At 35.5% G+C, this 20,376-nt stretch overlaps 1 protein-coding gene across 4 annotated transcripts in view; it reads right to left on the reverse strand.

The window, feature by feature from the left end:
- PTPRD (protein tyrosine phosphatase receptor type D) overlaps positions 1-20,376 on the reverse strand; it is a 434,932-nt gene that overhangs the window by 127,274 nt on the left and 287,282 nt on the right. For all 4 annotated transcript variants that reach the window (XM_081802975.1, XM_081802978.1, XM_081802976.1 and 1 more), the window contains 4 exons: positions 18,319-18,429; positions 14,641-14,910; positions 11,287-11,868; positions 1,074-1,207 (listed from right to left, as the gene is read on the reverse strand). In XM_081802975.1, the coding sequence (XP_081659101.1) occupies positions 1,074-1,207; positions 11,287-11,868; positions 14,641-14,910; positions 18,319-18,429 (1,097 nt within the window). The remainder of the gene's footprint in view (positions 1-1,073; positions 1,208-11,286; positions 11,869-14,640; positions 14,911-18,318; positions 18,430-20,376) is intronic.

Consider the following 20,376-nt stretch of genomic DNA (forward strand, 5'->3'; position numbering starts at 1 on the left):
GTGTTATGCACAAACAATGAATCATGGAACACTACATCTAAAACTAATGATGTAATGTATGGGGATTAACATAAGAATAAAAATAAATAAATAAATAAATAAATAAATAAAAATAAATAAAACGATAGATTCTGGAACCTGAGATTTGGGGGAATCTGTTTTACCTTTTCTGTGCCTTCATTTTTTATGTCTGAAACCGATTAAAAGTAAGAACTTATTTTTCTCTTAGGACCGTATTTTTAAATATTAAAATACTAAGTAATATTAAAACTAAACTCTTTGCACAAAGATTAAAAAAAAAAAAAGATAGATTCTGGAACCTGACTGCCTAGATTTTCAAATCCCAGTTCTGCCATTCAGTAGTGTGAGATTTGGGGGAATCTGTTTTACCTTTTCTGTGCCTTCACTTTTTATGTGTGAAATCGATTAAAAGTAAGAACTTACTCATGACACCACTGTAAGAACTGAATGACTCAATATATGTGAAATCCTTACTATACCTCTTAATATATGCATTAGTTATATTGATTTTGTTTCTCTTTTCAGTAACTATCAACAATTGCCAGACTTTTTCATTTTATAATTATTTTATTTGCATAGTATACTCAAACATTATATATACTCCCATTCATATCAAATAACTCTTGGCATACAAATAAACATTTGCTACAGGGCCTCGTTCTCTGAAACCAGTTTGGAAAAATTCATCCATCCAAAGCCTTGGAAGTCATTTAACTTAAGTACTATATGGCTTAATTACCATAGTGCGGAAGAGAAATAAAGGAAGTCCCTAAGTCTCATGGGGTATATTCTTTTAGATACTTTCAGAAGAAGCTTGGAAGCCTGGAAATAGGGACAACAGCTGTTTTGTTGTTGGTGTTTGCTTCATTCCACCCCCAAAGGCTTGAAATCAATATTCTGTTTTTTTGGTCAAGTTCCTTTTTTGATGAATAAATCTTTTCCACCAAAGTGCTCTATAGATATTTGACCTTTTGGCAGAACCTGGGCGAATACACAAAAGTAGAGTAGTGCCCCAGGATAGTGAATGATCAGAAGGTGAGAGGCAGTCTTACCTCCTCGCCATGCTCCCCATCTTTGTAGACCAGTTCATAGTTGGCAATGGTGTCTGAACGTGGAGGTGTCCAAGACAGCAAAATACTTGTTTCAGACTCAGGTTCTGCTTTGAAGTTTAGTGGTTGCCCTGGTACTAAAAACAGGAAGGCAAAGGACTGAGTTCATCATCACCATGAGTATTCGAAACCCTTCCACTAGTGCATCTGTTTAAACCTCTCAAAATGTGTCCACATGTGTAGCTTAATGGAGAGCTAGGTCCTTAATATTGTTTATAGTCCATTTTTCCTCCTTCAAGGTACAAGAATATTTTTAACACTGCACTTGTTCTTGATCAGTTTAAAATCTATACAAGATGGAGAATTATCAAACACAGAATAGAACATAAATCTGATCTCATGAATAATAAGCTTATTTCATAATATTGTTGTACATAATAAGTGAGATGATTTATATAATACACTTGGAATCAATATTGTCTAAATCATAACAAGTGCTATATACATAAAAACCATTGTTATTTTACAACCGAGAACTTGTTCTCTAGCACTGCATTTAACTTTCAAAATTATTTCCGGTTAGGTTTATAAAATCCCACCTTCACTCCATTAACAAAACCTACTGGTAAACCAGAATCACGTAGTATTTTTCTTACCAACCCACATTTTGAAAAAGAGGTTAAAAAAATATATATATCCCTTATAAATAATTACTTCTAATCCCTAATTTACTTTCTTTTTTAAAAGATTTTATTTATTTGTCAGAGAGGGAGAGACAAAGAGAGAGCACAAGCAGGGGGAATGGCAGGCAGAGGGAGAAGCAGGCTCCCTGCTGAGCAAGGAGTCTGAAGCAGGACTGGATCACAGGACCCTGGGATCACGACCTGAGCTGAAGGCAGACGCTTAACTGACTGAACCACCCAGCCATACCCCTAATTGACTTTAAGTGACTTAATATACTAGGCCTAATGTAAACTTAATATTGTCCCTAGTGAGATGGAGCTAAGTTACTACACAAATCAAAAAGTTTAGAGAATATGTTTATTATCAGACATACAGTAATTTAGCAGATGTCATGTATAATTCTCATATTAGTCATTATAACCCATGCAGTAGACAATTTGAAAGAGCTATGCGTCAGATGTATTAAAAAATGGGACATATATCCAGTTTAAAACACTTTACTCAAATGCTGTATTAGAATAGGGATTACTAACCCCAACCTCCTGGTTAACATCAAATCCCATTAGGTCCTCTATCCCTTACACACAAGGGTAATGTCGTTCAGGACATCACTGGCCCAGCTAACCTTACTTCGTCCTTGGCCAGTGTCTGTCCTGATTGGTTGGTGCCCAGGCCATGCTGGCCATTAACTACTTGGATCATTACCCCTGATATTGTGGCACGTCTTAAAGTGCTATAACTGACCATATGTCCATATTCTCACAAGTATATTCTGTGTGTATTTAATAAAAAATAATAATAATACTTTATACTAGAGGGAAAAAGAACATGTGAAGTGTTTTTGGTGAATGGGCATAAACACTGAAAAACTTAGGAAAAATAATATACTTTGTAACTGATGTATGACTTCAATTTCTTAAATAATACTTGAAGCATCGTTTTCCTTAGTAAGAAGATCTTTGGAAATATAAAATGTTTTATTTTCTTTTTCTTTTATAGTCATCTCTCTGTAATATGACTAAAATAGTCTTTTGTTTAAAAAGAAATCAATGTCTTGGGTGCCTGGGTGGCTCAGTCGGTTAAACGACTGCCTTCGGCTCAGGTCATGATCCTGGAGTCCCGGGATCGAGTCCCGCATCGGGCTCCCTGCTCGGCAGGGAGTCTGCTTCTCCCTCTGACCCTCCCCCCTCTCATGTGCTCTCTCTCATTCTCTCTCTCTCAAATAAATAAATAAAATCTTTAAAAAAAAAAAATAAATAAATAAAAAATAAAAAGAAATCAAAGTCTAAACAGATCTACCAGAATGGTTTCCAGTATTCCTATTTTATTCCTCTGGTGTGTTAACCTGTGTATGTGTGTGTGTGTGTGTGTGCGTGTGTGTGTATGTATGTACCTCATGTGTAAGCATACAATCTCATGTTTGGACTGATGCATAAGGCGGCCAATAGTCAGTGCTTCTTATTTTTAATTGCATTCATCATCTTTTCTCCTTTTTTATCACAGGCCTTGAGATACTCATTAATTTGATGGCTCTGTGAACATACTTTCTAAACAAGGTATCTTTTTTTTTTCTTTTCTTTTTTTTCTGTAAGTACTCGCCCAGTGAGAGACCTAACACAATCAGCCAGATTGAGAAATGGAGACAAAAGAAGATCAAAGATCAAGAGCAAGGGTTGGGGGGGCGGGGGAAGAGGGAAAAATAAACAGGAAAATAGCAAAGCAAATAGAGAACGCATTAGTTCTAAACAGGAAATACCAAAAGCCTGGCAGGAGCAACAATGGAAGCCAAGAACAATCAGACAGATGGGGAAGTTATGATTGGATTTTAATATTCAGATGATTAAAGGGATTCTCAGCCTAAAAATACACACACATATGCATATGTGTGTGGTCACTTCTTTCTCTCTACTTTTGTTTCCTTTTTTCTTTCTCCCAACTTCCACAAATCTGAGAAAGAAGAAAGCCTTATGATAACTCCTGACTTAGACCAAACTGGAACACAGTATTGTCAAGAATTAAAAACATGGACAGAACTGAAGGGCTACTCTCAGGATTATAACTGCCTGTTATGTATTTCCTCCCTGCCTAATGCTAATAATAAATTGACATTGATTGAAAACATCTTGGGAATCTAATTAACTTTTTCTTATTTAAACTGTTTACTTTTTTTGCTTTTAATTTGTCTTGAACAAATTCCCAGTGGGTCTCAATGTTTCATCCTTATTTAGTGACACAAACTTCATCTGACCCTCCAATTCTATTAAGACACCTCTCCCTCTAAATAATGAATTAAACAGGCTCAAAGCTTCAGAGGGTGTACTGTTCATTTTATTCTTGGACAAAATAAATAGTGGTCAGATGACTTCAAATAATATATACAAGGTTCTCCTCCTCGGCTTCTATCTTGCCCTTCTTTTGAAGTGGTCTGGAGGGTAATTTAATTTACTAGATGTTAAACTTGTGATAGAACTACAAATGTCCAGGGCACCTGGGTAGCTCAGTCAGTTAAGAGTCTGCCCTCGGCTCAGGTCATGATCCCAGGGTCCTGAGATCCAGTCCCACATCAGGCTCCCCGGCTCAGCGGGGAGCCTGCTTTTCCCTCTGCTCCTCCCCTCTGCTCCTGAGCTCTCTCGCTCTCTCTCTCAAATAAATAAATAAAATCTTAAAAAGAAAAAAGAAATACAAATGTCCAGAGGTATCAGGCAGATCACTTAGAGACCAGGTGGGGTCTGGGGCCAATGGGAGATTGCCTGGCCCACCTGAAGGAGTTGGTAGTATTCAGCACCAGGAGATTGCAACTTTGTGGAATGTTGGCCCAAACTTGCCTAAACTTCTGATTTTTCAACAGAAGTTGATAGTGAATCTTCTAGGTGAAATCTTTCCATTTTTAACCATTGGAAATTAATTGAATTAATTTAAATTAATTGAAAAACACGATAGGGGGCAAATTATGTCTACAGGCGAAATCCAGCAAATGGACCAGTGCTTTAAAAGACCTTTTTATTATATCAGGCTCTATGTTCATAAACACCTTAAGGTGCCACTACTTAGATCTCCCTGGGAATTGAAGATTCACTTAGAGATGCTTCCTCAGAGTCATTTAGCCATAGTTGAAACAACCACAATAAGACTGAGAGTCAAAGTAAAAGAAAAAAGCTGTGAAATTAATGGATTTATTTTTACATTCTTCAAACACAGTAGTCCTAATGATCGTAATATATGTATATGAAGAAGCACTTTAGGGGGTTCCAAATGGCCTTATTTCTCTGTACTATTTGGAAACACAGGGAGTACTTCATGTTCTGTTAGACTTGTGTATCAATTACGGTGGCTTCAGATTCTATTAACATTTATGTTTGTGTTATCTACCCCCTCCTTCCCTTCTCTCTCTCTCTCTCTTCAAATGTTCTCAGTCTTTACACCTCAACCTTACTGGCAATCTTTTATCTTCACTTCTTGTTTGTCTGTGCTATTTTACTTTTATTTAAGAGCTTTTCTGTGTTATAGTATTTCCCTCATCAATTAACTGAACATAAATTTTATAGGAAACTCTGAGATTCTGGAAACTCATGGGAAAAATTTAAAAAGCCCATCCAGAAACTTCAGTACAATCATTCTTCATTAGCAAGAGAGATGTGATATTATTGACCATAAACCAAATTTAGAATTTAGATGTGGGCAGAGGAAATGGAGGTAGAACTTATAATTTTTCCTTAAAACTATATTTAAGAAATGTTTGTATTCTGTAAAGTGGTGTCAGCATTATACTTTTCTTCTTGATTATTTAATGTCCACAAGGAAATACAAATATTAGCTATCAATTCTCTAAAATAAGATTATAAACCCATTGATGGATGTAAAGTATTTGAGTAGTACTACTATTATACTCCATATAAATACCTGAAGGCAACTCAAAGATAAAGAATGGAGAATGAATGAGAGATGAAGGGAATATCTGTATGTCATCTGAAATGCTGATAATATTAGAAGATATCAATAATTAAGTAAAATTAAGCAAATATCTCTAAAGAGATAGGGGTTAACATGTAGTAATTGGCTAGCCAACAATTTCGCTTAGCCATATTATAAATATGAAATATTATCAGAGAAAATAGGAAACCTATTATTGAGAAAATACTTAGTTCTTTAATAAGGTACACTTTTGAAAATATATCTAGCATTTTAATAAATGATAACAATAATAAAAGCAACACCAGAATTATAGAGGAAGTAAAACAAAACAAAATTCAAAACAAGGAGTCTGATTTGTAAGTATCATTGATATAGTATAAAATATATCATTGATAAAAATATATCATTGATAAAATAAGTATTTAATACACAAGCACCTGCACACATCTTACTCTCGATTGTCATTAAATATCAGTGTGAAAAGTTAAATTTTATTACAGTTGTATTTACATCCAGAGCTTCTTTACTCAAATTCCTTTTAGCTCCTTTGCTAAAATTATTTTAAGAATGAATTTAAATTGTACTCATAACTTGGGAAATGGGAAATCAGTCTTTTTCTAGTTTGCTTATTTAGGCCTGTTGACATATACTAATGAAATGCTTTAGCAAGTTCTGGAAACCTAAACTGTCATGTCTCTAAATGTCATAGTTTTTTGTTGGTTGTTGTTTTTACTTTTTATTTTTTTTAAATAACAGTTCTGCAACGCCCAGAATTTGGAGTAGAATTAGCTTCTTCAAAAAGTTTAAAGTTGGTATTCAGTATTTATTTAGTAGATAGACATAATTCTTTTCCTTCCAAAGACCTATACTACTAATGTATACACATAGAAATCAAGACTCTTTTCCCAAGAATCTGTTAAATGCACAGAAAAATTAGAGGTCAGATATGTTTTCTAAAGAAAGAAAAAAAAAACAGACATTAGGATTTAACAGGTTTAGAATGGCTCCAATTAGCATGAGCATCAGGCAACATTTTAGGGCATTAGGTTTTAGATGCAATTCACTACATTCTTTATCACAGTTTTATTTGTACTTCTTTTATACAATATAGTTACCGTATATTCTTATTATCATTATCTATACAAGAAAACTATATAAAAAGACATCCTTTCAAAATGTGTATTCTAATAGTAGAGATCTTTTTCTAGCACAATATAAATTCTTCCCTTGACAATGGCATATATACTGCATTCTCCACATTTTTAAGGTAAACTAGTGGCAACTGACTGTAATGCCGAGATTTAAAGTTATGGAAAAATTGGAAGATTAACCTGTGTTTCTAGAACATAATTATTTTAACCAAAATATTTTCATATCGAAGACCATTTAAAATCACTTAATATTATCAACTGTATGAGTCATGATTAAGGGGAAATATTATTGACTATAAATAGATCATATATCGATTTTCTGTATTATTCAGAAACACATAAATTGCTATCAATCCTCCATTTACATCTATATGTTAACAATAATCTTAGATGAGATCAAAAGTTACAACTTCCCTTTTAAAGTCAATTTTTTACTACATACTGTTTCTTCAGAGTCCAATTTTAAACAAAAACAGGATTATTAGTGCCAGCAAATTAAAGATAAAAAATGAAATGAACAGCTTTCAGATATAGAAGACATAGAAATTTATATCTTTGTATATATGAAATTAAATTATACTTGAGAAATATATACATCTTAGTAAATTTCCATAGGTTTGGGAAAGATAAAATTGCAGTGAAAATAATTATATCCTCAAATTTTCTATAGCCTCTCTAAAAGAATATTTCATAATGATTTTATGTTTTTCCCTAGCTATGATTCTAAGAAATAGTCAGCAAGAAAAAAAAGGAGCAGCTCAGCATTAATTATATTAGAACTAACATCATTGTATTTGGCAGGTGTCCACTAACATCAAATGACCTTTGTTAATTAAGCCTAGGGAACAGATCAAATCATTGTGCTATTTTGGAAGGTTTTCTTAGCCTATTGATCTTGGCAGGCACAAGTCATTATGTCATTATATATCTTCTCAATCAATGGATATTAAAAGTACAACTATTATACAAGGTTCTTGGAAATAATGTAAAAATATCACAGATTGGGAACAACTCTTCTAATGTATCTGTGACCTATTCATCCAGATTTTTCTAAGTTCAGAGTCCCTGGATCACATTAACTCAATTGTCCCTGCTGTAGCACTGCCTTAACTGAGTTATGGCTTATGTCATATTATGTCCTTTGGTGATACAGAAAACCAAAATATGGTCTATTTAAACATCAGTTCTATATCTTTCAATAAACTGTGACCAAGAGCATTATTGTCTGTCTTCTCTGTTCTGAATATAAAGATTCTCATTATTCCCAAGGATTCTTACATTTTGGTTGGATTTAGTTCCAGGGAGTATTTGGTGTCTAAGATACCTAAATCTTCCTGGTATCAGACAAAAAAAAAGTTATAAAACATTATGGATTCCTATGTTTAAATATGTGGTTTGAAAACCTAACACCAAATTTAGCGATCAAGTATAATAAGCTGTGAAAAGAGGTATACCTTTCACTACTTTCAGATAAGCTTTTTTTTTTTTTTTACATCTAAATGGTTTAATGTACTTTTGTACTAGGATAATATAATAGCTACCTCAAGTATTTCAAAGGTAAATTACATATAATTCTTAAATAAAGATATGAATAAATGAATGACTGTTTACTGCTTCTATTTATTGAGCACCTGGTGGGCACAAAAATCTAGCAGGCTCTGAAACTATCACAAAAGCAAGTTATTAATTTGAAAATAATGATGCTTTAAAGTAGCTGGGGTACCTGGATTTAAATTCTGCTTTCCCACTTACCAACCTTATGTCCGAAAAATAAGTTCCTGAATCTTCTTCAATCCTCAATTTACTCATTGGAAAATGGGGTAATTCCACATCTACCTAACTGGGTAGTAATATTAATGCATGCAAAGTTCACAGCAGAGTACGCAGCATATGTAGCTGTTTTTAATATGATGATGATTATATATTACTTATTAAATTATAAAATGTTTCTATCTATAGTGCTGTTATGGGTTGAAGTGTAACCCACAAAATTTCATATATTGAATTCCTAACCCTTAGAATGTGACCTTATTTGGAAATAAGATTTTTGCAGATGTAATTATTTAAGATGAGGTCACTTGGTTGGGCCCTTATCCATTATGACTGGAATCCTTATGAAAAGGGGGAATTTGGACAGAAGGCGACACACACAGGGAGAACATGATGTGACAATGAAGGCAGAGATCAGGGTGATGTCTCTCCAAAGCAAGGAACAGCCAAGATTACTAGCAAAACAACAGAAGCTAGGAGAGAGGGCTGGAAGATGCCCTGAGAAAGAACAAATTCCATGCACCTTGATCTCAGATTTTTAGCCACCAGAATGGAGAGACGGTAAATTCCTGTTCAAGCCACCCAGTCTGTGGTATTTTGTTACAGCAGCCATAGAAACCAAATACCACCTCTAAATTCTATAAGGTGGCTATTATTTTTGATAATGAGAAAACTGAAGTTCAGAGAAATGAAGTAATTTGTCCAAGGTTATAGAGCTAAAAATGGTAGACCAGGATTCAAACTCTGGTTATATTACGCCAAAACTAGGGATTTTTAAAATATACCACTGAGGGGCACCTGGGTGGCTCAGTCAGTTAAGCATCTGACTAGTGATTTCAGCTCAGGTCCTGATCTCATGTGTGGTATGACTGAGCCCTGCGTCTGGGCTCCATGCTCAGCAGGGAGTCTGTTTGAGTTTCTCTCCCTCTGCCCCTCCCCGCCTCTCTCTCTCCCTCTCTCTTCTCTCTCTCTCTCTCAAATAAATAAATCTTTAAAAAATATATCACCATTGAAAAATCAGAAAAACTGGAGCACAGGTATATGTTCTTCGTATATATTTTCTGTTATCTTTAAATAGAGAGCTGCTGAAATAGTGTAATAAAAAATAATCTCATAACAATTGACCAGTTTTAGTCAAGAAAAAGAACAAGATACACAGATTTCTACATTTTCCAATATGAGATATATAGAAAAATTAATCTACAGTGTTTTTCTGTATATTAATATAACAAATAAGTACAGAAGAACTGCAAAAGCCAAGTAGGGAAAATATATGAATGTTTTTTAGTATAATTGTGATGAGGTATATTTTTTATAGCTATATTTCATATTATTAGAGAAAATAATAAATCCATGAGCAAACAGCAAGAACACAACAACAGTATAAAAAATAAAATTCAGGCAGGCTGTAAATATGTTCCGAGATCTCTAGTAGCCAGGGAAAATAGGTAAACACCCTCAGTGACATGATTCATAAGACATGAAACATGAAAACAAGTCAGGGTTAAACATAGGTTTATCTAGTTCTGACACCTCAGAAAATTCATTCCCAAGATTACCAATGAGTTACACCTACAGATTATAACTACTCTGTCCAATAATATGTTTCTTAATAATGTGGTTTTTATGTAGATTCTCAGAACAAACCAATAGCATACTGCCAAAACACTGAGATTAAAGCAAGTTATGAGGTGTCAACACCTCATAGGAGTCAAATTAATAGTTCTCAGATGTTCAAGAATAAACTTTGGAAGTTGCTATGTCATATTCTCAACCTAAGGCAAAATTGATCACTTTGAATCAAAGACCAGAGAGGTCTTATATCCACTTATGAAAATAAAACCACTTGAAAGGCCTAGTGTTTCTCCATAAAATAGTGTGATGTCCGCCTGAATGCCCAGTAAAATGAGTCAATGAGGCCCCAAAGTTTGATCTAGGATCTTGATAACTGTCTTTCTCCACCCACGAAGCCATACAAAGAAAAAAAAGTCAAAAATCCATTAGGAAAGTATTTTTAGTGGGCAGCTGCTTGGAAAATAGAAGACATTTAAATGTGTAAGACCCCATGACAAATGGTTTTATTTTTAAGTTTATCTTGAATCACCCAATCTTTCTTTCTTTTTTTTTTTTTTTAAAGATTTTATTTATTTATTTTGAGAGAGAGAGAATGAGAGAGAACACATGAGAGGGGATAGGGTCAGAGGGCAAAGCAGACTCCCTGCCGAGCAGGGAGCCCGATGCGGGACTCGATCCAGGGACTCCAGGATCATGACCTGAGCAGAAGGCAGTTGCTTAACCAACTGAGCCACCCAGGCGCCCAACCACCCAATCTTTCATAAGTTAAATAATTTTGTAAGAGTATTCTATCAGAGTCACTAGTATAAAGCAGGATAGTTCTCAAAATGCTGCATGGAGGATGCATTCATCCATCTCATTCAGAAAAATCTTCAAGTCATTTGGGTACAAATTTTTTAAAAAGATGCTAAATGCATCCCTCTACTTAAAAGTATTACTTAGTCTTTCAGGTATCCATGCCTGTTCTGCTCCAGATGTCTTATCTTAATCTCTCATTTAGAAACTCTAAGTTTCAAAAATTAAAATTCATACTTATCTTTGTCCTTTCTTTGTTTTCACCATTCACACCTCTTAGCACCTACTCCTTTCCTCCTTTCCTACTGTCCATCCAGAACCAGACTTACCTCCTGTCTGAGTGATGACTTGTATGTCACTTGAAAGAGGACCATCTCCAATTGAGGTAAAAGCCAAAACTTTGACAGAATATGTTTTCTGGGGCACTAAGTTGCCAATAGTAGTGATTTGGCTGTCAGCTACATTATGCTTCATCCAGTTGTTGACGTGTTGAGTGGGATCCATTGTATAATAAACTCTGTATCCTTGGATCTGTCCATTTGGTTCTTCAGGTTCCTTCCACTGTACCAAAATGGTGGTTGAACTTAACATCCGCGCCTGTACATCCCGTGGGGCACTGGATGGTGCTTGTTCTGAGGTTTGCGTTAGCACAGGCTCACTGGGAGGTCCCCGCCCAATGTTATTGACAGCAACAACCCTGAATTCATAATCCGAGTACGGACTTAGTCCAGCGACACTGTAGCGTGTCGTTGCCACCCCATCAATTTCTTTGTAAGGTTCCTCAGAATTTTTAGGTTTATGTTGAATGATGTAGTAAGAGACAGGCTCAGGATTCCCAGAGTCCCACGTCAATGTGATGCTTGTGGCTGTGCTCTCGGTCACTACAGGAGTTCCTGGAGGTTTGGGTAAGGCTTAGGAGGAGAAAAAAAGGACAGTGAATACCCATCAGCTCTAAGATATTACAAAGATCCATAAGCTTTACTACTGGAATAACAGAATTATGTTATCTACTGAAGATTTGATTAGATTAAATTATAACAAAAGATTGTTTTCTAAGTGGGTAGGATGTATAGTAAGATGCATAGGGGACAAATCTCCTTTTACTAAAAGCACATTAGAGCACTGTAATTTGAGGCTTGTATTCAAATCCACCAGTTATTAGCTATGTGATCCTAGATGCATTGCATAACCTCTTTTTGCTTTAGTTTTCACATGTGGAAAATGGGAAGAGCTATCACTGGATTGTATTGTACAGCTGGGTAACTGTATTTCATGAGTTTGCTGTGAAGATTAATGAACTATTCCAGTAATGCTCTCAGAATGTATCCGGCACCCTCAAAAAACATTAATTGCAATTATTACTATTATTATAACCAAGAGTTTGGCCAATTAGCCTCTTGCTTCAAGAAATACATGATATAACTAAATACCAACATTGAAAAGAACACAATTTGTAATATATTCAAATGGCATTAAATCACTATGGAAGAATAATATCCATATTGTTTTCCAGTTATAAGACATAGATAATATTACTATAATTTAAAAAAATTAGCTAGGGGTGCCTGAGTGGCTCAGATGGTTAAGCATCTGCCTTTGGCTCAGTTCATGATCCTCAGGTCCTGGGATGGAGTCTGGCTCCCAGCTCAGAGAGGAGCCTGCTTCTCTCCCTCTCCCTCTTCCCTTCCCCCCACTCATGCTCTCTGTCTGTCTGTCTGTCTCTGTCTCAAATGAATAAATAAAATCCTAAAAAAAACAAAATAATCTAACCAAGAATTTTAAGGTAAGAAAGAACAGTAAATTTCAAATTGATTAATTTCAAATTCATGTTTTTAGTTAATATTATTATTATATTCAAAATGTTGATATTCAAAAATGTTGAACTAAATTAAAGCATATTCACAAATAACTTTTTAAAGCAGTTTACTATCATAATATGCAGTCTATATTCAATATCAGTAATACCTGAAATTATAGCTACCACCTAAATTTTGAGAGAAAACCCAGAATGTAACACTCATATGATCAGCCCTTTTGTATTTTTTTTCCTTGTCAACATAAAGGCAAAAAAGTATAATACTCTCTAGAATGGCAGCTTTTCAAGAGTTGCAAACTTGTACTTGATTACATGTGTATCTCCAATACCTAGAATACTGCCTAGCAGTGTTAACTGAATGAACACCCAACTGAATGAATGAGTTGGGACACATCCTCACTCTCTTCCACTTGCTCTTTTTGTTTTGATTTACTTTTTTGCCTATAGGATTCACCCTTATATTTATTTATTTTTGAGGTGGAGAGGGTAGGGAATGGCAAGAGCCTGGAAAACAAAGATAAGAAGTTGAACAAGATATTAGTTAATGTGACTCCTGATTTTGAATTCTTGAAGGTCTTCAGTAAACCTTCAAATATTTGAAACTGAACTAGTTATTATAAGAAAGGTGATTCAATATTTGCATATTACTCTAAGAACTATAGAATGATAATATTTAGCCAAGGGATTTTACTGAAAATAATAATAAAAAGACATTTGAACAAATGTTCAAATATACTGGACTGACATTTTTCAAAAAGTAGATGATCCAAATTTTCCCTAGATGTGTTTCTGAATTATTAAGGTAAGTAAAAATATTGCTAATTAAAGGTGTGCTTACTGAAACTTAACAGACGTTAGCTTTGCTGTCACATTTACTGCACAGTATAGGTTTTGTGCCTATACGTATGGATAAGACTAAGTATGCTGAATACAGTTACGGATATTCAATACAACATTACTATTTTAAATGACTAAAATGTTGACAATGGCATGTACTTTTGTTCTCATGTCACATTATTGCTTTTTAATTGCATATATTTGATATATATGCTTGGTAGGGGATATGACACCAATTACAACATGTGTGTTACATTTTTTAGGATCATACTTCCTGGAAAGCAAAGATAATTTGTGTTCATTTTTGCAGTAGTTCCAGACATTTGCAAGAACCTAGAGTCATCCTCAGTCTGATCGTTTTTACAGAAGCATTCAAGAATTCTATAAACACTTATAAAAACAATTGGTACCCCACACACTTACTTTTGTTTTAAAAATATTCGTGAAATTTGTAACTTCGGTTACATTTAGTGCACTTAAATAAAATAGTATTTTTTGAGCACTTCATGTATTGAAGATAAGAGTTAAAGTTAAAATAGAATATAATGCCACTTACAGTTTGATTTTTAATGGTAAGACCCATCAAAATTTTAAAACATCTATTATTAGATCATGTTGATTTAATTCTCTTTTTCTTTTGTCTTCATGGATTTGAGCATTTATTAATACTTACTTGTATTTTTCTATCATGCACTCTCACCAGAGTTCTGGGTTAATATGAAACCTGTTTGCATCAGTTCTATCATAATGGTTGACAGTGTCTAATGTTTCTCAATCTGCCTGGTTACTGCTCCGGCCCAGCGGATTGTTAAATATATTGATGATTATCATTACTTAGGCTATCAGTCCTTTTAAGAATCTCCCTACCTAGATACGTGATTTTAAACAATACCATAGATACGATTAGACTTTGAAAACTGAACTCAGATGAATTGATTCATTTTAGAACTCCAAGGGTAGACTTTGTAGGGACATTAGTCAGGAGACTTGAATGTACCCAGACCCTCAAAGCAAAAACCATTAAGCGTACCTTTGACAGTGATCTGTGCTATTGCTTCAATGACACCCAGTGTTGACATAGCCACACAGGTGTAATTTGCTGACTGTCTCACATCATTCAGTTCTAGTACATTTCTTCCTATTGGCATATCATCTTCCGGTGTCAGATCTTCTGCCCCCAACATCCACTTCACATAAGGCATTGGTGACCCCACGGCCACACAGGTGATATTAACACTTCCACCTGGCATGATTTCATGATTAGTAGGTGGGATAGAGAATCTTGGTGGGACACGGCGAACTGGAACAAAACACAAGGGAAAATGATAAAATAAAAGGCAAGATAAAGTGGCTTGTTAAACATATGACATGCACTGTACAAACACAATTAAACAATTGAAACATATTGTGGATTTTCCAAAAACAAAACAAAGAAAAACTGTGGATAATACAGACCATACAAGTATGGTATGTGTATACACAGAAAAAAGTATTTAGTTTAGTCATTGATATCTTAGACACATTCATACAAAAGTTGATTCAGACCTACAAGGGCCCCACAAAACAAAACAAACAAAACAAAAAAACTATCTACAAACTAACAATACACAAAAATCATGCATAAGATAAACACAAAAACACATACATGCATGCATATAGCAAAGATCTTATGCATGCATGTGTGTGCAGAAAAGGGGGCTGGAAGGTCACCAGCAGGTTTAAGTTGAGTATCAAAACCAACTTCAGTGCTGTGCACTTCCAGTTGATGTGAATGTATGTGTGGGACCACACTGTCACATCCCAACCCTGGAAAACATCATCTAGAGGACACGAAAGTGCAATTTATTTGCTTTCAGACTCAGAGTGGATGCAGCCTCAAGACCTCCACTAACACTGGAACAGACACAGAAATATATACACATACCAATTTATGCTCACAGAAGAAGAAACAAAGCCAGTGCCAGTAGAGATACTGGATTGGGTCATGCAAGGCATGCACAAGATGAAGTCTCAAGGCCCATGCTTGGGACAATGGGGAAATGGCTGGACTCCAAGACAACAATGACAAAAGAAGAAATAACAAGGTAACGGCACTAACATAAAGGGAGGCGGTAAAATACAGTGACTGAAACAGGGATTTAAGGGATGATAGGGCTCAAAGAAGGAATACATTAGATTAAGCTACGTTGTCAAAGGCAAGGATTGCAAATTCAGGAGGGGAGCTGGGTATTTCACATTCAAGATTCCACTCAGTTCATATCTAAGGTAAAACGATATAGATGATGGTAACAAAATCGGGTAAGAGGCTTTTTATGCCTATGTTCAATTGGAAGGACACTGGGTCTAAAACATACAATGAAACATGATATTGAGAGAAGAGGTCATATTAAAGCAATGCAACACAGAAAAAATTACCAAGCAATTACAGTTCAGTGTTCCTGCTTCAGATAATCTGCATGTTTATGTGTGCTTAAGACATGTGTCTTGGACAAGGAGAGGGCAAGAGACAAATAGGCTTCATCTTGGGCTCTTATTGGCAAAACATTACACCAGGAGTATTTTAGATCAGGAGGTAATCATTAGGAGCATACCTTAAATATGGATAATACAGTGATTTTTTAAATTCTAAATAAGTCAATAAACAAACAACCTCATAACCCCAAGAAAATGATAAGTAAATAATTCTGTCTGTAAACTTTTTGGCTGTCATTAGGTTGAGATAAACCTCTGCTGATTCGAGAGGGCTTGCTGTGATGGCCTCAGGGGTGAATGACAGGCAGAGAAGAGAGAGCTAAGCATGCCTCCTGCAGCCAATTCACAGGTTACACAAAGCAAGCAGGAGCCACGGGAGGCTCTACGGTGTCAAAGAACATATCAAGAAAATAGAGGAGAGTTTAGTCTTCATGCTTGGGATTAGGAGAACAACTACAAAAAGTCATTCTATGGGCAGCAGGCATCCTTGTAAGACAAAAACTAAGGTGAGGCAGGAGATGGGAAGAGTGGAGCAGGAAGGAAAGCAGGAACACTGACCGAGTTCATGGGACCTGAGAGAGTTAAGTGTTACCAGTTACCATGCACCCAGGTACATTCTCGCCCATCATGCACCACGGTTAGATACCACCAGCAAGCACTGGAAGCCAGGGCCAGGGCATTCTCTGCTGAAACATACCATTAACCAAAAGAAGACCACAATGCAGCTACATTCATTTCATTTGTATTCTTTGTTATTGGTTTAATTAAGAGTTTTGTAAGGTGGGTAAAAAGTAAAAAACACACCAACCTTCTCGCAGCTCTGAGGGATGTAGGGGGTTTGATGCAGAACACAATGAAATGAGGAAAGGAGAAAAACAAGGGAAACACAGAGAGAGTAAAAAGGCCATATCAAGGCTTTCAACTGCTACTTGAATATCTTTATTTGCTCTAGTTAATCCTTCCTACCTCAGCTGAAAACGTTACAACACCTCATGGACTAATACGGTATTAGAAACAATAGCTAGCATCATTTTGAAATTTTTCCATTAAAGAAGGTTCACATGCCTCATGCAGCAAAGGAGGTCACCATTGTAAGAAAAAAGATCAAGGGGCTTTCAAGGAATTTGGAGAAGAAATGGTTTCTTCATATTCTCCCACCCCGGACTCTAGAGAAAGATAGGAGAGGAAAACATCCCCACAGAAACAAAATTATCTCAAATAAAAATTTCAAAATCAAGCTAGGTATTTTCCTAAGGAAACCCATCTTATTGTAATTTAAAGCCCTTGCAGTCTTTAATCTATTCCCACCCCCACCCATGCCTTTTGTGGTTATTCACAGACACGTAGACCAGGAATAAGAGCATTTCCATTGAACAAAAAGCTATAGGAACCAGCTTTGGAAAACTCTGGGGAAGAAGAAATACTTCTTTCTAATTGAAATGAAAGGCAGAGCCATTCATAAGCTCAAAATGTAACCATTTATATTACTTTATGAGAAAATATGAATGTAACCTTATAAGTCAATTCTTGTCCCAAGGACAACTAAGATTGTTAAAAATACAATCAGGGTTCCAGGGCAATTGAAAATTAAACTTTTCAGAATATTAATAACTTTTTAAAATGTGTGCAAATATATGCATAGACATATGCACATACATAAAACCACCTGTTCATAAATTTTAAAAAGTATAAAAAGAAAGGAAATATAATTGCGCTATTTGCATGGAGCACCTTTTCTTTTTGTTTGTTTTTTTGTTTCTTTTTAAGTTAGCAGCTTTATCCTTACAGCTCTGCAGCAGAGGTCTTGAAGACATAAACGCTTTTATGCTTGGAGTTGCACAGAAAACTGATTAGTAGCACACCAAGCAATTATTTCAGGGTTTGATAAGGAAACAGAAGAGAAACAGCAACGGAAAAAAAGAAGGAAAAGAAGAGAACTTCAAACAAATGCCAAGCATAGTTCAATCAATGCAGTAAAAGTAGAAATTGAGATGTAAAAATGCAAATATACTTACAAACTTCAAGCCTCAGGATAGGTTTAACTCAAAAGTCGTCATTTTTTTTTTTAACAATAGGGTTAAGATCTTTAATTCTCTATGTACTAAAATGCTTCAGCTACTGTAATTACTAGCGTATCAGCTTGGTACCTACTGACATAACAACACAGATCTTGTGGGTCTCTCAACTCCCCCTGAGTCTTAATGAGGAAGCGATGCCAGGGTGACGTCATTCCTACCTCTGACATATAAATTGGCAGGGGCAGAATAGCGAGTGCCCGCGCTGTTGGTGGCAACACACTCATATTTTCCTTGGTCAGATTCTTCGCTCTGTTCGATCTGAAGGGCGCCTGTATGGATATAAAATATAGTGCCAAAGAGATGGTCAGAGAAGGCTTTCTCAGAGCAGAAAGCTAAACCTCTTAACAATATGAAAAGCCCTGCAAAGCGAAGGTCCGCTCAACGTCGATTCAATCTCTCGCTAAGGTGCACAGACAGAAAATGATGCGATGAGAAAAACATATACAGATTATTTTTCTTTACATCATCAATGCTAGCATAAGAAAACAATTATCTCTTTTCCCAAGCAAGACTTCTAGTCATAATTAATATTCTCATTTCCTAGACTAATAAAATGAAGATGGGTGAGACTGCTTCAAGGAAGTATGGCTTTTAAATCAAACAAAAGATTAATTTTTGGTTTTGTTTTGTTTTGTTCCATTTTGTGGTACCAAAAGTGGCGCAAAAGATAGGTACGCTCAAAAAAAACCAGGCCGGGTTTTCAAGAAAGTCTTCTGCTGAAGAAAGGCAAAAATACGCAGCAAGTACAAAAAGGCTGCACAAAGCAAAAAATTAAAATTAGTCATTATATATTATGAAAATATTACTTAAAGAAAGAAAACTCCCTTAAGACACGCAGATTTTGAAGAAAAGAAAGACAGTTTGCCACGACTTACAATCATTTATTACATTTGCTGAAAAACAAAGAGCAGTTGAATTAGAAGGTTTTAAAAAAGTTAAAAAGCACGGCCTATGCCAGCGAGAAAGAGCCAACCAACCACTGCTTGAGGACCTCGAGGCGGATCCCCTAAGACACCCATCAAAATCCACCAGTGGGATTAGCAGTGTGGTGTCACAAAGCCCCAAGAAAAATACAAAACAAGAATTCTAAAAGAAATGAACACTGAGTCAAAGTATGAAAAACCAGCAATATCACATACCACCAAGAATACTGAGCACCTTTTGTTTCCATAGCCTGAAGGACAGAAGATCCAAAAATCCAGAGGCGAGTAATCCAAGAAAAAAAGAAGTGGGGGGAAAAAACATTGCTGTCAGGTCGTAGGCGAGTGGGATCAGGTGGAAAGGGGAGTCATTCTTTGACTTTTAAGACAGTAAGAGAAAAAAGAATTGAAAAACAAAAGCAAAAACCTTTTGAAAGATAAAGACAAAAAGCAGATGTTCCAGGCTGTCTTCTGCATGTCTGCCACTGTTCTCCAGACCATCTTGGCTTTGGTCCAGAACAAGAACAGCTAAGGAAGAAAAAAATGATCTTTTTTTTTTTCTCCAGTTGGACAAAAAAAAAAAAAAAAAAGGAAAAAGAAGAAAAAAAAAGAAAAAAAGGAAAAAGGAAGAAGAAGAAAAGGAAAAAAAGAGGGACAGATGGTACGCTGTGACTGGTCTGTGGTCTAGAGACCTGGATATGCTTTCTTTGAAGCATATCACAACTTAAATAATCATTTCCATAAAGAAAGAAATGAACAAAACAAAGAGAAAAGGAAAAGAAAAGGAAAACTCACAATATGAGAGTCACTGATCATAACCAAACAGTACAAAGGGAAAAAATAAAGTTGATGGACATATTATTGGAATGATGTTGAAAACAGGACAAAGATGGGAGTGATGAGAGGACAGAAAGAATGAGCAAGATCATTCTGTGAACGTTAGTTCAGCACTCTTACCTCTTATTGGTGTACCACCTGGGTGGATAATATGAATGCAAATAAGATTAGAAAGAAGAAGCATTAGTACGAGAAGGAGGAGGCTAGGGCTGGGGAGAAGAATTAAATTAGATTTACAGAATTAAATAAGGTCTTAAAAGAAACTTGAATTACTATACTGGTAAAACAGGAATATATTAGATAGTATTATCAGATTACAAAAGCAAGTTGCATTATACCACAGAGGGCAAAGACCACAAAAGGCATCGCTGCCTTCTCAGAGAAGCAACTGAGTTCTTAGATCTGGGGTCATATCGGGTTAGAATCATATCTTATATGCCTCATATTCTTAAAAAAATA

The sequence above is a fragment of the Leptonychotes weddellii genome, chromosome 14, assembly GCF_054177405.1.
Source record: "Leptonychotes weddellii isolate Sample4059 chromosome 14, ASM5417740v2, whole genome shotgun sequence".
Lineage (NCBI taxonomy): Eukaryota > Metazoa > Chordata > Mammalia > Carnivora > Phocidae > Leptonychotes > Leptonychotes weddellii.